The sequence below is a fragment of the Populus nigra genome, chromosome 12 (assembly GCF_951802175.1).
Source record: "Populus nigra chromosome 12, ddPopNigr1.1, whole genome shotgun sequence".
Lineage (NCBI taxonomy): Eukaryota > Viridiplantae > Streptophyta > Magnoliopsida > Malpighiales > Salicaceae > Populus > Populus nigra.
Window position 1 is genome coordinate 6,673,957 of NC_084863.1, and position 17,815 is coordinate 6,691,771.

General features: G+C 35.4%; 1 protein-coding gene and 1 long non-coding RNA gene across 13 annotated transcripts; both read right to left on the bottom strand.

Moving 5' to 3' along the window:
- Window positions 1-887: 887 nt before the first annotated feature.
- On the bottom strand, window positions 888-4,444 carry LOC133669616 (uncharacterized). 6 transcript variants are annotated; one of them, XR_009833922.1, is made up of 4 exons: window positions 3,628-4,444; window positions 3,111-3,189; window positions 1,436-2,527; window positions 888-1,340 (listed from the first exon to the last, which is right to left on the bottom strand). It is a non-coding gene; the product is annotated as an uncharacterized LOC133669616 (long non-coding RNA). The 6 variants fall into 6 exon arrangements; XR_009833923.1 differs by having other exon boundaries at window positions 3,501-4,444; XR_009833921.1 differs by having other exon boundaries at window positions 3,448-4,444.
- An 8,719-nt stretch (window positions 4,445-13,163) lies between these two features.
- Window positions 13,164-17,815, bottom strand: LOC133669731 (septin and tuftelin-interacting protein 1 homolog 1). 7 transcript variants are annotated; one of them, XR_009833966.1, is made up of 5 exons: window positions 17,657-17,815; window positions 17,266-17,528; window positions 14,705-17,165; window positions 13,839-14,026; window positions 13,164-13,575 (listed from the first exon to the last, which is right to left on the bottom strand). XR_009833966.1 is itself a non-coding variant. In XM_062089974.1 (3 exons), exons 2-3 carry the CDS (start codon window positions 17,510-17,512, stop codon window positions 14,812-14,814), a joined length of 2,601 nt encoding a protein of 866 aa, XP_061945958.1. In that variant the 5' UTR covers window positions 17,513-17,528; window positions 17,657-17,815; the 3' UTR covers window positions 14,511-14,811. The 7 variants fall into 7 exon arrangements, 1 of the variants encoding a protein (XP_061945958.1); XR_009833963.1 differs by having other exon boundaries at window positions 13,164-13,586; window positions 13,688-14,026; XR_009833965.1 differs by lacking the exon at window positions 13,839-14,026.

Consider the following 17,815-nt stretch of genomic DNA (forward strand, 5'->3'; position numbering starts at 1 on the left):
AGAAAGAAGTTATTTTTTTTAATATAGAATTTAAAGTCCTTTCATATATATATATATATATATATATATATATATATATATATATATATATATATATATACTCTATGTTCATAAAAAAAAAATTATATTTTTTTAATGTGGGATAAAAAAAATTTGATTTAAATACTTCAATTTAAAAAGATAACATAATATCTTTTCAATGTGAAATAAAAAACTTTTTAAAATATTCTTTTAAACTTTATTATTTACAATATATATAGTCTATATTAACATAGATTATTTTTTAATTTTTTCATATAAATTATTAAAATTTTAAATATATTTTTTAATTTTTCCAAGTTAATTCATAAAATTCTAAACCCAACTCCTTAATCGGATAAATCCTCAAATCAAGTTATCAATTGATAAGTATGCTGCACGATAAGACAAGAGGCGGCAAAGCCCACCAATGTACTTAGAGAGGAGAGACAGGCTCTCTATTTATCCAGGCATGAGGTGTTGTAGCCTTTGGCAATGAGCAGTATGGTGCAGGTAGGCATAAAGAGTTTCAGATCATGGCCAAGGACATCTCAAGAACATAAACGTTTCTTGCGCTCCTTTTCTTGTGTCTTTTAGAGCACAAGGATATGAGAAACAAAAATTCACTTTTTATTTATATATACATATTGATACCAAGCAAAAAAGAAATTAAATAATTCAGACAAAAAAATGCCTGAAAAAAGTAGCTCAACCTCTCTATCAATTTGGGTCGTTCTAAACTGGGTTTGGAGTTAATGACATATTTGTCTTGTCAGCCAACGAAAAAACTTGGCCCCATTAAGCAAATACTTCTAAACATATGGGAAAATGAGAAGTTCAGAATTGCTGGAGCAGGGCATGAGGCTGACTTAGGTTGGAACAAACAATCTTAAAAACCTTGTATGCCAAAGATTCAAGAGTGCAAAGAATCAAAGTATCAGAAAATGTGCAAATCTATCTAATCCCCATATGACAAAGCTAAAAAATTGAGTTCGATAACACATGTACAGTTCTCTCCGACACCTTGCTATGAAATGAAGGGCACCAAATGACATAATGCAAGAAATTACACTACTAGTTTCCAAACTTCCAGCTTAGATAAATAACCATCACGGGAAACTGGTTCTGAAGGAAAAAATAAAGCTGCTCTATTTCTTTCATGTGTTTACACAGAAGTAACTGCACATCACAGGGTGGCAAACGCTATCACTGCATACCATAACTTATGAGCTTATAATGTCATGATTAAAATCCTTGCGCACCCTAATGCTCATGTCTCATTAACATAGTTGATGAAGTTTTTTGAGGTTGCACTTCTCAATCTGTTTCAAACAGCAGTATAAAGATACAGTGCAGAGTGCATTAGACAAAAATATATAAAAGAAGAAGAAGATGATGACGAAGAAGAAGAAAGAACCTTTAAACCTTAAGGAGAAATGTTTGGGCACATTGAATCTTTGATGCTACAAGGGGAGGGGCTGGACAACCTAAAAAGCGAGCAGTCGTCTGCAAGAAAATCTGGACAAAGAGTAAAAAGCAAGTGAAAAGGGCAGGGAAAATAGCTCTGCAAGTAAAGCAAGGAGGAAAAGATTTATTCAAGCAAACCAAGAAGTTAGTGCAAGTGAACACCAATAAAGGTGAGAACCACTAAACAAATTGCGATTGAAGCAACAAAGCTAAAATGGAAAGGAAAATGGTAACTGATGGAGAGTAGAAAAGGCAAAGAGCAATAGTAACCGATGAAAAGCAGAAAAGGCAAACATAATTTATATTTCCAGAGGAAAAAAACCAATAACCAACGTGGCAATAAAAAAAAACAGGTGACCAAAGACAAACCTGGAAAAGGTTGTTTGCAACAACAGCAAACACATTCAACAGAATCCTTCAGGCCAAACCATGCTAAAACATGAGCCAATTTAAGCCTTTGAATACTCATAAGCAGAAAAGCATGCGAGGAAAAATAGAAATAAAAAGGGAAGCAACATAGAGACAAAGGACAGATACCAGAGAGTCACAAAGAAACACATACGGAAAAACATGTTAAAAGACCAAAACAATGAAGATAGTGTTTCTTACCCAATGCTAAGGTTGTATTTTTTTTTTCTTTTTTGGACCAAGTTTATATCGAGCCTCATCGTTTTTAATCATCTCTTGATTAAACTCATCTCATTCCTCTAAGAAATGCACTTGCTGCACAACTTGTATAAATTGAAAAATAAAATTACATTTTTTTACTAATTCTAGGAAATGTTTTAAACAAATGAAATAGGAATACAAAATCAAAGAAACTAAAAACAAATAAAATGAACTGCATTGGCAAATTAATTTCTATCACATAAGAATCGAAATTCACATGCTTAAAACAAAAAAATATAAAACATGCTAAGAAAAATTAAAAAAAAAAAAGAAGAAGAAGAAGAAAAGGATAAGTGCAAAGCAAACGACGGAACAATTGGGACTAATTTATATGCTCCAAATGCTCCCATGAAGCCCACGATTTGTATTGCACCTAAAGGCAAGGAAAAATGACAGTAAGAGAGTCAAGATATAACCAATGCCAAAGACTGCAAGGAAAAAGCAAAGACACCACCTCCCCGCACAGCAATCACATAACAGGAAATCAAGAGGCAAGCAAAGCAAGAAAGCTAACCAATGACAAAACAATTCCAAGAAACTATCTATACTATAAAAAATGTGATTAAGAAGCTTCTCTTTCTTTCCTTTATGTCCATGAAGATTGCAAGTCCTTAAAAAGAGCCAAGGGAGTCTGAAAGATTCATGACATGAAGAGAGAACACAAAAACAGATACGCAGAAGCAAAGATATATCATATATTCAAGAGCAACAAAGAGGAGTGACCAAGACACTTCAATATCCTAACCAAGCGTGAAAGGCCAGTACAACACAATAATGAATTGAAAACATCAACCAGATATCATAACAAACAAAAAAAGGCAAGCAGAATCAAGCGTATACCAACCCACAGAAAAACAAAAGAACTAAATGTAAATTGCTGCAACAAAAATGATAAGAAAAAACATTGGGACAATGCAATGAAGTTCACCGGAATCAGATAGAGAGTCAAATGGTACCTGCCATGAACCAAAGTCTGAGAAGGCTTTCCAGCGCAAGCAAAGTGCAGGAGTAAGAACCCACAACCATAGACCTCAACTAAAGAAGAGAAAACAAAAAAACAGTAAGCCCATAATTCTAAACTCATAATGCAATACAGAAGCAAACAATAGAATCAAGCACCTATTTGAAAGGAAATGAAAAGGGACGAAACCAGAAACCAATCTAGACAGTAGATGATCGAAAGGCTAGCTCAACAGTCCTTTCAAAAGAAAAAAAAAATGCAATCCAGATAATACAGAAGGAAATATGTTCAAATTCATAAAGAAAGCTTTAAGAGAATTTAAAATCCAGCACCTGTTTACATGAAAACCTAACAGGATAAGTGAAAACCCACATCTAAACCAGACCTGAGAAGGGGCTGTTCAGAAGCTTTTTTTCAAAGAAATGAAGCATGAACTCAGTTGATTCCATATAGAAGAACAGTCGACACAATAACTAAAGATAAAAGAGAGCAGAACACCATGGGTGTCTTACAAAGGCATTTCTATTGGATTAGATGAGAACCCAATCCCCACACAACAGCATGGCATCTTAACATACGACTTAATCATTAGAAAAGGAACCAAACAAACACCAGATCAGATGAAATGGAAGAAAAGCATTTATCTAGTCATATTTCTTTCCCAGCACCGTCCAAAAATGACCAGATTAGTTAGAACCCAACTAAACAGGCGTCGACAGCTCTCCCAACGCTAAACAGTACTTGATGCATTAAATGTCGTTGATGGCTACCGAGTCTAACATATAAATTGGGACTCAAATGTAGTTTCTAGTAAGAATCCCTATAAGACAACTAACCAAAGAAGGGACGCGCGCTACTAAGAACAATACTATGGAAAAAAGACAACTTCATGGTTTCTGATGCTCATACTCAGGTGGGTTATTCGGGATCAACAACCCTTCCTTACAATAGATCAACTAACTCAATTGGAAATACGCATGTTAAACTAGTTCCTCATGAGCTTCCACCTTCTAATACTGATACCGACCTGAGACGTATCAACTGGCTTAAGGCCATATTGGTACCTCTATTCAAGAAGATGTTCCCAATCAATTCTTATTATTAAACGCTTAACATGACAGCTTAATTTGACCATAAATAGAGCTTCCACCATTATTATTAAACGCTTAACATGAGAGCTTAATTTGACCATAAATAGAGCTTCCACCATCGATCACAGGAGATGGTAGAGATCACCCATCCATACAAAATCATATTCAGGAAACTAGTGCTGTTGAAAACATATCTTTCTATCGGAAGCTTAATCTATCACATGTCGACATCAATATGATGAAGACAAAAATGAAAAATAAAACTAATAATATCTTCTTTAAATATTACCACCTTCAAAAAAAAAATGTGCTTGGTTGTTTAGCTAAAATCAAGCAGTTATAGATTGCTCCATAATCCCTAGTCTTTTAGGGGAAAACTAATCATTGACGAGTCAATTTGCCTCCAACCAAAGCTATCCATATTAGTTACACTAATTGTTCCATGAGCAACTGATTTACCTCTTCTAATTGCTATGAATATGTGCTATATAGTTGCACCTGAGATTGTTACACTATATTTTATACTAGTTAAATGTCAGTTATATGGTAATAACCTTTTTATTTATAATATTTTTTTAGCATGTATATTTTTAAAGTTTTTATCTTTAAAATATTATTATATTTTTTAAAAAATAATATTTACATAAATATTGGAGAGTCCTCAAAGCTATCAAAAAAGATTTTTGCAAGCACAAGTCACTTATCACACTCGAATATCGCGGCGATAGATTAAAAGTTTCTTGTTTGAAAAGGAATAAATATCTAGCATCTTGTTCTTTGGGGGAAAATGTCTAGTTTAAAGAGTCGTCACCTAGTATTATGGTCACTAGAAACCCTAACTGGTCAACAGAGATTCTATGGTACAGGATTGGTTACGCGAAAACAAAGATATTATCACATCTTTAGCGTCCTATCTAAGGCAGGTTGCATTACTAGTTTTGTCTTAAATTGCTAAGAGTTTGTAGTTTTATGTTTTTCATAGCCTGCCTAGGATATTCCTGACTCTAGCGTCAGTAAATACTTGACTACAAATATTTTCAACTTAGACGTTGGTAAATATTACGTAACCCAAAAAGTATAGTATTCTTGTCAGTGAGTAAACCCATAAAATTTGGATTAAAAAAAACTATTTTTTATTTTTTATTTTTATTTTTTTTTAGGGGCTGGGTCTAGCTTACCCGCAAGCCTAGTCTTGCGGGTTAGGCTAGATCCTGCAGCCCAGCCTGGTCACTGGCCCAAGCCAGTGACCCGGCTAACCACTATTGCACGCATGCATGCAACAATAACATGTTAATTATTTTAGCAAGCAGGGAAGGAAGCTTACCTGGGCGTGCTGCTGCTGGAAGCAAAGTCGAGGGAGATGACCAGATGACGTTAGAGACCGATGGTTGGGCAAACATCTCAACCTTCCCTTTGTTCTTCTGTTTTTTCACCTTTCTCCCTGATCTCCTTTTTTTGTCTCTATTTTCTCTCCTTTTTTCCTTTTTGGTTTATGTTGCTCCTCGTCATTATGGAAAGGGAATGGAGATGTTGGTCATAGGTTGAGAATCCAACTTGCTATTCACGGTGGAGACAGGGTTGCTCGCGCGAGTAAGAACTTCCAGACGTTGCTTCAATGGAGGCCGAGAAAGTGTCTGACTTCCGTGCTACCACTGTTATTGTTGCTCTGAGAGGACAGATTTGGCTACTGCTATTGCTGCACTGCAATATTGGTGTTGCTTTAAGTGTTGGACCGAAGAGAAGAGGTTGTTGCTGCAGCTGAGTTCTAAGGAAAACTATTCTCTGTTTTGAAGCTATATGCGATTGGAACTGTTGGGTCTTCGGGTGCTGCTTCTTTGTTGTTGTTGGTAGTTGGCTGAGGGAGGCTTGGTCACTAGTTTCCTTTGCTGGTGGCTGGTGGCTAGGAGAGAAAAAAGATGGGCTCTAGTCTTTTTTCGCTCTTTCCCAATGATAGAGAGTTGTAGCTTGTAGGGGGGAGCTGACACACTAGATAAAAAATAGGTTTAGGTTTTTTATATTGTGTCGTGTGCTCTATTAGGTTTTATGATAATGTCTCCTCTTATTATTATTTTTTTATGTATCAGAATTTGTATTTATAATATAAAAGTTCTATAGCATATGAGAAACAAAGTCTCAAATAAATTCATTTTAAAAAAAATTGAAATTTGATTAAGAATCAAATTTGAAAAAAATAATAACCATCATTATCTTGATGATAAAGAGAAAATGACGAAAATGCACTGTAGTTCCAGTTTTCCCACAAGTTAACAAATCACATTTTTCATCGAAATAAATCTCTAATCTTTTAATTTTAAATTTTAATCCCTGTAAAATTAAATTAAAAGCAAATTAGGTTATAACATCACCTACCATCTTGGCTTATCAGGCTAGAATAGTCAAGCCATCTTGGCTAAGAAGAATGGATCAGATTGTTAGAATCAAGAAACTAACCGATTATCCAACATATAACCGTCTATTAAAACCTAATAAAAAAGTCATCAACTGTCCTTCTAGTGGTGGTTTTTGACATTTTTAATCACTATCAATGATAGACAATCATGACACGACTATTCTATCAGAACATTATCAACCCTTCAATCATGTTTGACATCTCATTAAGGTAGTGCTAGCCATTCAAAGGAATAGTCAAGCCCAACGAGCTAGTAAAATAACCTAGAACTAGCCTCTAACATGGTTGTTAATGACCTCACTGTTAAATTTGTATCTTGTTTTTGCACCAGTATATCAGCCAATAAAAGCTCTGCAAAGCTATAACATCACTTAACCATAAGAATGGTGAGCATTTTTATGATCTCGTTCAAGAAATTCATAAGGCTATGCAGCATGTTTGTTGCTCTAAGTCGAAATGATTTCTCTTATTTGCTCGAGGACGTGGTGAGATAGGCAAATTTAGGCTATACTTTTTATCGACTCATGAACATTATAGAAACCTCGAGAGCTTGAAAGCCTTCAACGAGTTCAAATGGAGTGGTGGTACAAATCAAAAAACATGTGAAGTCCCTTTGGCAACTGTCCAATGAAAATGGAATCATTTACTTAAAAGACACCTAGTGGAGAAACTTCAATTTCTCCTCACTTAAAATTAGGACCAGGATCTCAACATAAATTGGATATCCAAGTCATCGATTTGATTATACCTCAAAAGGAAATAAAAATATACCATAGTCATTGGCTAAGATTGTAAGTTTCTTGTATATGAATCAACTTGTTCAAAATAACAATATTTCTATTTTCTCCATATAATATTTAAGGGCCACAACCTCACAACCTTCCAAGAATAGGATGGATTTAATCTTCCTAGTGCGATTGCACAGTTTACCTTGGAAGGAATCAACTTTGTCACCCTAGTGCGATTGTAAAATTTATATTAGAAGTGGTTGACATGGTCTTTTTAGTATGATTTCACACTTTCTAAGGATGAGATTGACACAATCTCTATATGACGACAACCCCATAACTCCCTAAAAGATTTGAATTCATCTCTACATTGCAATAGCACCAATCTCCATGTGATCCTAGAGGCATCTTAATGATCCATTTAGAATTTATTCAAACAAGTAAAGATATAAATGCAACCTGGATTTCTTTTCATTTCTAGGCAAGGGCAAATCCTACTAAGTTTAGAAAGTTCAAATATTGCCCAGACTTGAATAGAAATACTTTCAAGATTTTTTCCAAATATAGGTGTTGGACCAACATAATATATCTAGAGCATCTCCTTCTAAATATTTTTTCAAGTATTAGTGTTAGACTTATACAAACTTTTAAAGATTCTTATAAGTATGATTTTTACTACAAAATATACAAATTAATATAGAAATGAAATAGAAGAATATTCATAAAATGAGAAACATTACAAGAATAAACCCCATATGACCGAGGTTGTTTACATGGCTAAAGGAGTTTGGGGTTGAAGCTTAGATTTATAGGATTGGCTCTTCAACAAGGTATTCCTTATGGTAGGCAACTGCAACCCTAACAAGAAACACGTCAATAAAATTAGGCACTGAGACTCTATAAAAGGTAGCATTGAAGTCCATCAGCATTCCTCTTGACTAGTTAAAGAAGTACAAGTTGGACTTGGCAAGGAATATTTTATCCCCAACCATCTCAGATAAAGTTGCAAACCCTCCAAAAACCTCTTAAAACTCTTTAGGAGAGTTCTTTCAAGCCTTTAATCTCAGATGAGAGAGAGTTCCTCTAAGCTTCCAATCTCGTATAAGAGCTTTGCACTTCATATCTAGCAGCTTAGAGCTCAACCCGCAGAGCATCTTTAGATGCCTTTAACTCCATCATCCTCTACTTTAGGGTGTTTTCTTCCTTGTAAGCCAAAGAAAGCTGATTTTCAATAAAGCTAAGTTGAAGGACAACACCTTTTATATCTTCTTTCTACTTCCCAAAGGTTGCATTTAAGGCTGCAAATTTTACCTCCATGACAACCTTCTCATCTCTTAGCCTTTAAAAGGTAGTCTGGTTTGTCATGTGCTTGGCGATGACATCCCTCATCTAGTTTCTTTCAGATATTCAATGCCTCTTTGAATTGACATACGTCGTAAAAGTTTATCAAAAAAATTGTTAAAAACAACAATAATAAACCATAAAAATAAAGGAGTCAGATAAAAAATTTTCTTATATTGAAAGCCATTTGTCCAGTCAAAGATAAATAGTGGTTGTAGTTCCCATTAGACATCATCAAAATATCTAAAAGGTTAGTGAGAATTCTCTATGACTACCTCACCACCTCAAGTCCAGTCTCCCCCAAGCCAGACTTCCTACCAATGAAAGCTTCCATGGCCTCCCTCTCCTCCTCAATTAGGGCGAGGAAAGTAAATAGAGCTTGACTAATGATAAAGGCAGCAAAAGCATCTTCAAACCTTTATTCAGCTCCCTCAAAAATACCCTAGGTATAGGTCCCAACATCTACAACCTATATAATCGAGATTGGGGAGGGGGTAAAGGAATTTTCATCATAGTAGCCTCCATAAATAAGGATAACATACCAGTCTCCACAGGGATAAAGACTTTTTTTCTCTTGAAACGGGCAATAGCACCCGCAATTACTTTAGAAAGAGTCAGATTTGTCTGACCCCTAGCCAAAAAAGAACAGTTTCCCCCAACTTTCATTTTTATAGGTGTATTGACTCTTACCATTGTTTCCTCCGGAACAATGTCCTCAAGAACAAAGAGTTCATCTATAGTTATGAAGCCTATAGGGGCCGACCATAGAAAGAATTAAATAGGAAATTATGCATTTATGATATTGTCCATTCATTGTGCTATAAATATGTGTATTGATTCATTGGGCTATAAGTTATGTGAATATTGATTTTGATTGAGTTGAAGTAATGAAATGATAAAATATTGAGTAATTGAATGGTTGGGGCCTACAAGGATGAAATTGCAAAATTTTAGAGAAATTGTAATTTTTGCAATTTCATGGAATTGTGTAAAGTTGGTAAGAGTTGAAGGAATCATGAAATTTTTTGTAATTAAGTTGATTTTCTTGTGTATTTAATGATTCAAAACTATGGATGAAAAACTCGAATATAATTATAATGAATGCTACAATGAATAAGGAGTGTGTTTTTATGTGAAAATAATGATTAATTGAAAAACATGTCAATACAGGGGAGATTGTTGGGGTGATTTAACATGCTGGTGGAGCCGCTCATAGTCAGACTGCAGGTAGGTACTCAGTACCTTGTAGAATTTCTTCTTTAATTTTATTTTTTTTGCTACTTTTACGTGTAAAATTAGTTGATCTACAAAAAAAAATGGATTGTGATATTGTTAATAGATATAGAAAGATATATACACACACACTCACTCACACACACATGAAGTAAGGATTGATTAGCAACCAAAATGGATTGACCGGATTGATTGGTATTCATTAAGAAATACTAAATTATTGGCTTTCAAATGGGAACGTTGAATTGATTTACAACCAAGATGGGTTGACCGGATTGATTGGTATTCATTAAAGAATACCAGATTATTGGCTTTCGAATGGGAACACCGTATTGATTTGCAACCAAGATGGGTTAACTAGATTGATTGGTATTCGTTAAGGAATACCGAATTATTGGTTTCTAAATGGTAATGCCAGATTGACTGGTAACCAAGATGGGTTAACCAAATTGATCGGTATTCATTAAGGAATACTAAATTATTGGCTTCCGAATGGAAACGCCGGGTTAATTGGCAACCAAAATGGGTTGACTGAATTGATTGATATTCATTAAGAAATACCGGATTATTGGCTTCCGAATGGTAATATCGGATTACTTAGTAACCAGGATGGGTTATTTGAGTAATTGATGGTCATGAAAAAATATTGAATTGTTGGTTTTCATACGGGGATACCTAAATTATTAATTTTGTAGTGAACCTTATGAGATTGTTTGGGGAATGAATGAGTAAATGTAATGAGAAGTTTAAAATGATCATAAGAATAGTTTAAAATATTGTATAAATGAAATTCCTTAATGTTCTGATAAACTTTAACTTGAGACTTAAATAATGACATTTATTTTGTTACAAGTAATTCACATGCTCGTCAAGAATAGCTAATAGTTGCTACCTTGATTTAGATCTAGGAAATATGGACTAGCATGATGTATAATCTAACTTTTAGGGTTGTAATTATAGATATTTTATTTTATTATGTAACTAATTACCCGAAACTCGTAAAACTAAAGTTGTAAATGTATGTTATGCATGACATTGCATTTTGTGTAGAAATAATACAACTAATTTAACTTGTATATTGTTAATGTAGATTTTATTATAATCATCACTATGGTTTAGTAACATTATTGATAATGTGAAGATTAATAGTTTTTAGTGGTATTGTGGATTAATTATATTGAGATCCACGATGATTGGATCAGGAATAGGAATAGATTGATGGGTTTCGCATGAACATGCGGTTATCAAGTTTCTTTTTTTATTATTTTTTTTATTGATGTTCACACTTGAAATGCTTAAAATACAAAGGAAACTCTGCTAAAATTTTAATAAAAATATTGTTAATTTGGCGTAATACCTAAGATAGATACTAATCAAAACTTAAGAGTAAGGTCCTGATATATCCGGTTGACCAATTGAGTTTCCAAATAAAGTAATTAAACATTTTTTCAAGTAATGAAAAAAAATTACATTGTTTGTAGATTTATTATAAAAAAATTTGTACCCAAATGTTGGGGATGTTACAAAAGAGGCTACCTAGCCATCTCTTTCAATAAGAACAAGCAACCTAGCCACAAAGAATCCTAACAGTTTTACGTGAGGCAGACAAATCTCATGAGAAGGTAAAAAATCTCTTATTGGTAAGAGAAACAACTCTCAAGTAAAAAACAACTCTCACTAAAATCAAACCTTTTAGATCTTTGTATATTTAATACATAAAGACTTAGAGACTACTAATGTATCAACGTATTTCATACATGATCTATTTGCTCAATAAGCCCATGGTTGAAAGGGGTAAAGGCAGGGTGATAACTTAACATACCTGGGCTTGGCTACGTATTGAGCCCAAGTATATGTGAGTTTGGTGAGCTGTTAAACCCAACATGTCTAGACTTAGTAACGTGCTAAGCCCAAATAGATAGAACTGACAATCTTTTTATGCCTCTTATTAGGTTATAAAACTTCATTTGTTTATTGTTATCATCATTAACATAAAATGTTGAGGTAAAAAATGTTCATCTTTCAACACCTCTAAGTGTATAAAAATCCTTTTAAGGACCTACCATATTTTCATCAATAATAATAATGTGTAAGAGATGTTTATCTCTCATTAATGATGTGTAAGAGATGTTTATCTCTCGCTAAATGCTATCAGAGCAAAATAACACCTCAACCCCTTCTCTTCATAAAAGAATAAGATTCATGGGATATAAATACCCCGTGAACCCTTTAGATGCAAGGTGGACAATCTCTTTATTCTCAATATTTTATAGTATATATATTTTCAGAATTTTTCTCTAAAATATCATCGTACTTTTTCTTTTTTAAAAAAACAACACTTAAGCTCCTAAATTGCATTGATATTTTGTGACATCATCACTACAAAATGAGACAACATTAACAACTAGCACCCTCCTCAGGTGCATATTGAAGATGCACTAAACAACCAAAGACTTTATTTTCCGTCATGAAAAATCCATATTAATCAAAATCCATATTAATCTTTCTGATTTTTTAATCTACATGTCATGAAAAATCCATATTAATCAAAATCCATATTAATCTTTCTGATTTTTTAATCTGCATGTCATTTTCAGCGCTTATATGGCACAAGTTTCTGTTATGGGAAATGAAATGAAAACTACTCCATTTCGGTAAATAAGAAATTATGAAATTTCAATACACCCTTATTTCTAATTGGTAGACGTAACTGCTTGAATTAGAAAAGAAAAATATATAAAAATAGAAGGTAGAAAATCTAAATTAATAAGAAAGAAGGCCGACTATCTCTTTTCTTTTGGAATCTCGTGGGACAATTTAGCTATATAAAGAGGGAGATATAGCTCTACTTCTATTTTATTTTTTACACCAGAAGAGGAAGAACATGAACTCTTTTTTAAGTTACAGAATCAGCTCAAAGCTGCTAAGATTATAACTGGATCTATATTAAGTGTAACGCTAGAAATTGAAATGTGATCTAAGAAAGCAGCTCAAGAGAATTGGCTTCTAATGTTCTACAGAACGCAAGCGAACTGGCATACCAAAATGTTTTAGAGAAAAAAAAGGGCTTCCCGTGTATTTTTATAGAGTAAGGTGTAGCCCTTTATTTTGGATTTGCAACGAGTTTTTTTATTTGCCTACCAAGGTGCACAGCTTTGCTGAAAACAAGCCCGCCCGCCCGCCCCGCCCCGCCCCGCCCGCCCCAAAAGCAGCCTCCGGAATCTGTTGCTTTTCCAGTTCTAATATGCCATGTAAAAGGATTCTTCTATTTACGTATCTATTTTGATCTTAGAGCCATGATTACAAAAAAAAGGTGTTCGTTGAACTGGTCACTAATACACCCAGAAGTCTGATATGAGCTCAGTAAAGTCAATCTGAAGCCGGCACCTGCGCAAGTATATGTACGAAAAAAGAATCTGAAACCAAATTAGAGAAAGGCCAGGAGAACCAGCATAGGAATACAAAAACCGAACATGGATGATTCAAGTGATTTAAACTTGGAATTTCCCTCGTGGAGCTTCACGAATAAATCTTTGGAGCTTCAAAACCCCTTCGCTCCTTCCACTTCCACACATACTGCATTGGAAACCCTGTCATCAAATTCCTGCATCGTCTCTTCAACTGCCCATTCCTCATCAAAAACTCTAGAGAGTAGAACTACATGCATTCTAAAACATTCATCAGTCAAATTTAAACATATCTCAAGTTGCACACCAAGTCCACAACAAATAACCAATAATCGAAGTAAATAATGAAAAGCAGTTATAACCTCAAGGGAGAGAGTATCATCAGAGAGGAGAGACAACAACAAAACCAGATAATATATCGGCATGTTTTATGACATCATTGGAAGTTACTTAGTCCATATCATCTCCCTTAAAACTGTCCAAGGCTCGTGCACCGAGACAAGAACAGAGTACCTTATAGAGAACAAAGCAATGGATGCTCCTTATTCCCTCTCTTTTATTCCAGTGACACAACAGTAGCCCATCAGATGAAGCTTTCATATATACTTCATCCATGTTTCATGGTAGAGCTGAATCCCAATTCAGGCACCAGTGAAATATCTTCTTTTATATTCAAATGAGAATTCTGCATTCTATTCTATCTAGTTTATAAAAACACAAGTACAAAAACATAAGCAAGACAGTAAAAATAGAGCAGAAAAAAGATTCTGGAAAAGCTCGCATTACCAAGTATGTTAACACGAGACCTAGACTGTTAAATATTCCAACTGCTACTAAAGGGTCCTCCTTTCCGGTTTAGGAAAACATGACAGCTCAAACAGCAGAATTTCCTCTCTAAATAATTTTCTCAAGCTCTAAGCTTCAAAATATTTGTTCAAACCACAACACACTTCAAACTCACAAATGAGTCAAAAAAGTTACTATACAAGAACAATATCTTCCATCTTTACATCTATTAACCCAAATTTGCATAAATTCAGGATTATAGATAAAAACAAAAAATGCCAATCCCCAAAACAACATAGAAAAAAAAAACAGAGATAAAAGAATGATAAAGAAATCCATGGGAAAAAGTAAGAGAGGCTTAAAAAGCAAAGAAACAAAGAACATCCGCTGCAAGCTAAGTGAATAGAAAAGACCTATTATCATTAAGAATATCATGGCACAAAATATTTACAAGACCAGCTAACATGAAAATGCAACAGTTAAGATAAGTTAAGCAGTATTGCATCACAATAATGTCAGGAAAAAATGATATAATTTCTTACAACAAAGCCATCTCAGTCACTGACAAGCTCAAAGAATAAGAAATAGCTAACCTCTTCAATGCCTTTATGCATAAAACATACAACCTATGAACTTAAGGAATGGCTTCCCAGTCCGGCGTTAACCCCCACATCCTAACACATCATCGAGGCTCTACTACTCACCGTCTCTTTTTAAGAGAATTATTATGCATCTCAAGCAAATTATCAAGGTTTGTCAGTAACCAATCTTCCTCCTTCTGGACATATAACCTTTCATGTATTGAATCGACATATATGCTCATGTTACCATACCCATATATCTGGTGACCATCATGCATCCTGCCAGGTTTTGGCTTAAAGAGCAAGCTGTGATGTTGTGCATGGGCCTCAACAACCTCTTTCAAAGTCATCTCAACTGCACCACCACCAAAACCACCCATTTGCGTTGTGCTACCCATGCCAGCGGCAGTTTGATACTGAGAATGCATTGCAGCTCTTTGCTGGGCCTCAAACTGCCTCTGCTCCTGTGCCCTAATATAACTGAGGTTCTCCCTCAGACCAGGTTGGACCACTTCCATACCTTCAATAGCCCGATCAATCATGTTGAGTCCAAGAGTAAACTGATAACGAATATTTTCATGTGCCTGAAGCTCTTGTGGAAGAAGTCCCTTCCAACCAATGTACCATTTATGAACCTCTTGTAAGTTAGGATTTGAACAGAGCCAGTGATACAAAACCTGCAGCCATTTCGAAAAGAAAAACCTCTCCATCAAGTCAACCATGAGATGAATTGGAATAGCTGAAGCCCATGACATAACCCAATAGAACTGATCAAGCTTCTGATTAGCCGGGTTTATTTGGAACTCCTGCAATGCAACCTGCAACTTGGGAACTATAAATCTGCGCATAAGATTTTCCCAACTGGCTGCATCAAACACAGTTTTCCAAGGTGATAAGATGGTGTAAGCAGATGCGTCACTAGGGTGCCACGCATCAAGAACCATACTTAACTTCATTCGTATCATCTGGTACAAGCCCTCCAATTTCAATCCCAACTGCAGCAGCCATGGATGTACCCAAACATGTATGGGAACGGTTTCCCGACGAGGGTCCCATGAGTCCACAGCACTAGATAATTTTGGCATAACTATATTATCCAAGATGCTCTGAACAACTGCTGAAGGCAACAAATTCTCCCAAGACTCCAAAAATCTAAGCATGGGTTCAGGGTCCCTAGGCTCCCAAGTATTAATCCCAGATATTCTTACAGCAGGCAAAACTACTTCTGTTACTAACTGTGCATAAGGTGCAGCTTCATCCCATATATCACTACTTTCCTCACCTTGCAGCACATTCTTCCATAATTCTACTACTTCTAATCCATGCAATGGATTTCTAAGAGGATCCCAGCCCTGAAATACTCTGATAAACAAAGGTAAAGCATATGAACAAGCAATGCAAGACAAGTTGCAAAGCTTATAATCTTCCGCAAATTTCCGCTTTACGTCTGTAAAATACTTTGCTAGTGAATCCAAGGTCAAAGTTCCTGAAGACTTCTGTTCCTCAATATGGCTCAGCACACCCATGATCTCCTCCACATTATCCAATTGCTTCTTCTGGCGTGCTGCCTCTGTTTCCAACTTCTCCTTCTCCTGCTGCAAACTCATAGCAGTCTCCCTTTCATTCCTCAGATCTCTGTCAATCTTCTGTATATCAAGCTCTGCCAAATCCACGATCAACCTCACATTATGCTGAAGCTCTGGCATCGGAACATCATTCTCCTTCGCCTTATCTTCTGCATTCAGATTCTCCAGATTTGTCAGCACCCTCACCTGCGGCCCTCGCATATCAATCACCTTCTGAAAAACCTCAAAACCTTGTTCTTCCTTCTTTGCCAACAATTCATCTGCTGTTATATACTTCTCCTGCTTCTGCTTCTTCTTACCCTTCAACCATAGCTTCTCCTTCATTCTCCCCACCATCTGACCCTGGCTTTGGCTCACAGTTTCCTTCTCCTCAAATTGAGGCAACTTAGCTGATGTTTCTTTAAAATCATTGAACCCCATTCCCATATTTTTTGGCCTCATCTTTGCTTCAATTGGGGCTACAATTCCTTGCTGGTTCTTCCCCAATCCACCTCCCTTATAACCCATTTTCTCTAACAACTTCATCCCAATTCCTTTTACTGTATGCTTCTCAAACACCCCAACATCCCCATCTTTCATTTCCTTGTTTTTCCCCACTCCTTTAGCTTTCTTCTCCATTCTCTCCTGCTCTCTCCTTTCTGCCCCCTCCTTTATCCTTCTCCCAAACTCTGTTGGCAAAAAGTTATCTTCAGCCTCGTCACGACCATCATCCTCAAAATCCTCACTCTTTTTAACCCCATTAAAATCACCAAGTCCTGAATTAAACCCTAACCCAGTATTAAAACCAGACCCTATTCCAGGTCTGTTATCATCAGCAGCAGCAAACATAACATCACTGTTCTTGTCTCTCAAATTCTTATCAATTTCTTGGTTAGGCATAACAGTGCCTGCAAGCAAACAAACAAACAACTTTCATAAACACATAATTTTCACCAACAAGCATTACAAGTCATTAAATTATCAGTAAGACATCTATCTCTGCATTACCTGTGGAGACAAAATTGACAGGCTTGGTGAGGTCAGCTTTTCGGGAGTCTTTTCTCCTCTTTCGCGAAGAGGAAACATAATCATCATCGGAGTCATAATCCGCAAAGATACCATAAAGAACATCGTCTTTGGACTGCTTTCGTTTTTCTTTCTGTTTTTTAAAGTAGAACTCTCCATTTATAAATCGGCCGTCTTCGAAGTCATTCTCCATCCCAAATCTTTCCATTTCCTCCTGGTAATCATCCATCTTTGATTTTATGACTCTGTGAAACCAAACCTATCAGAGATTAAAATTCGAATGAGGAATGAAGAATTGCTTACCGATGAAATAATCTCTTGGGTTTTGCTCCAAATCAAATTTCTAATGCTATAGAGATAACAATAAGCTTACCTTATACTGGAAATTGTAGCGATAGAAAACAGCAAACCCTAACGACCGATACTGTACTACAAAATCTTATAGGAACTTCGAATTTTTTTTAATGTTTATGATGATGATGGTCTCCGATAGAAATCAGGAACAGGTTCAGAACATGGACTTTTAAGGGCT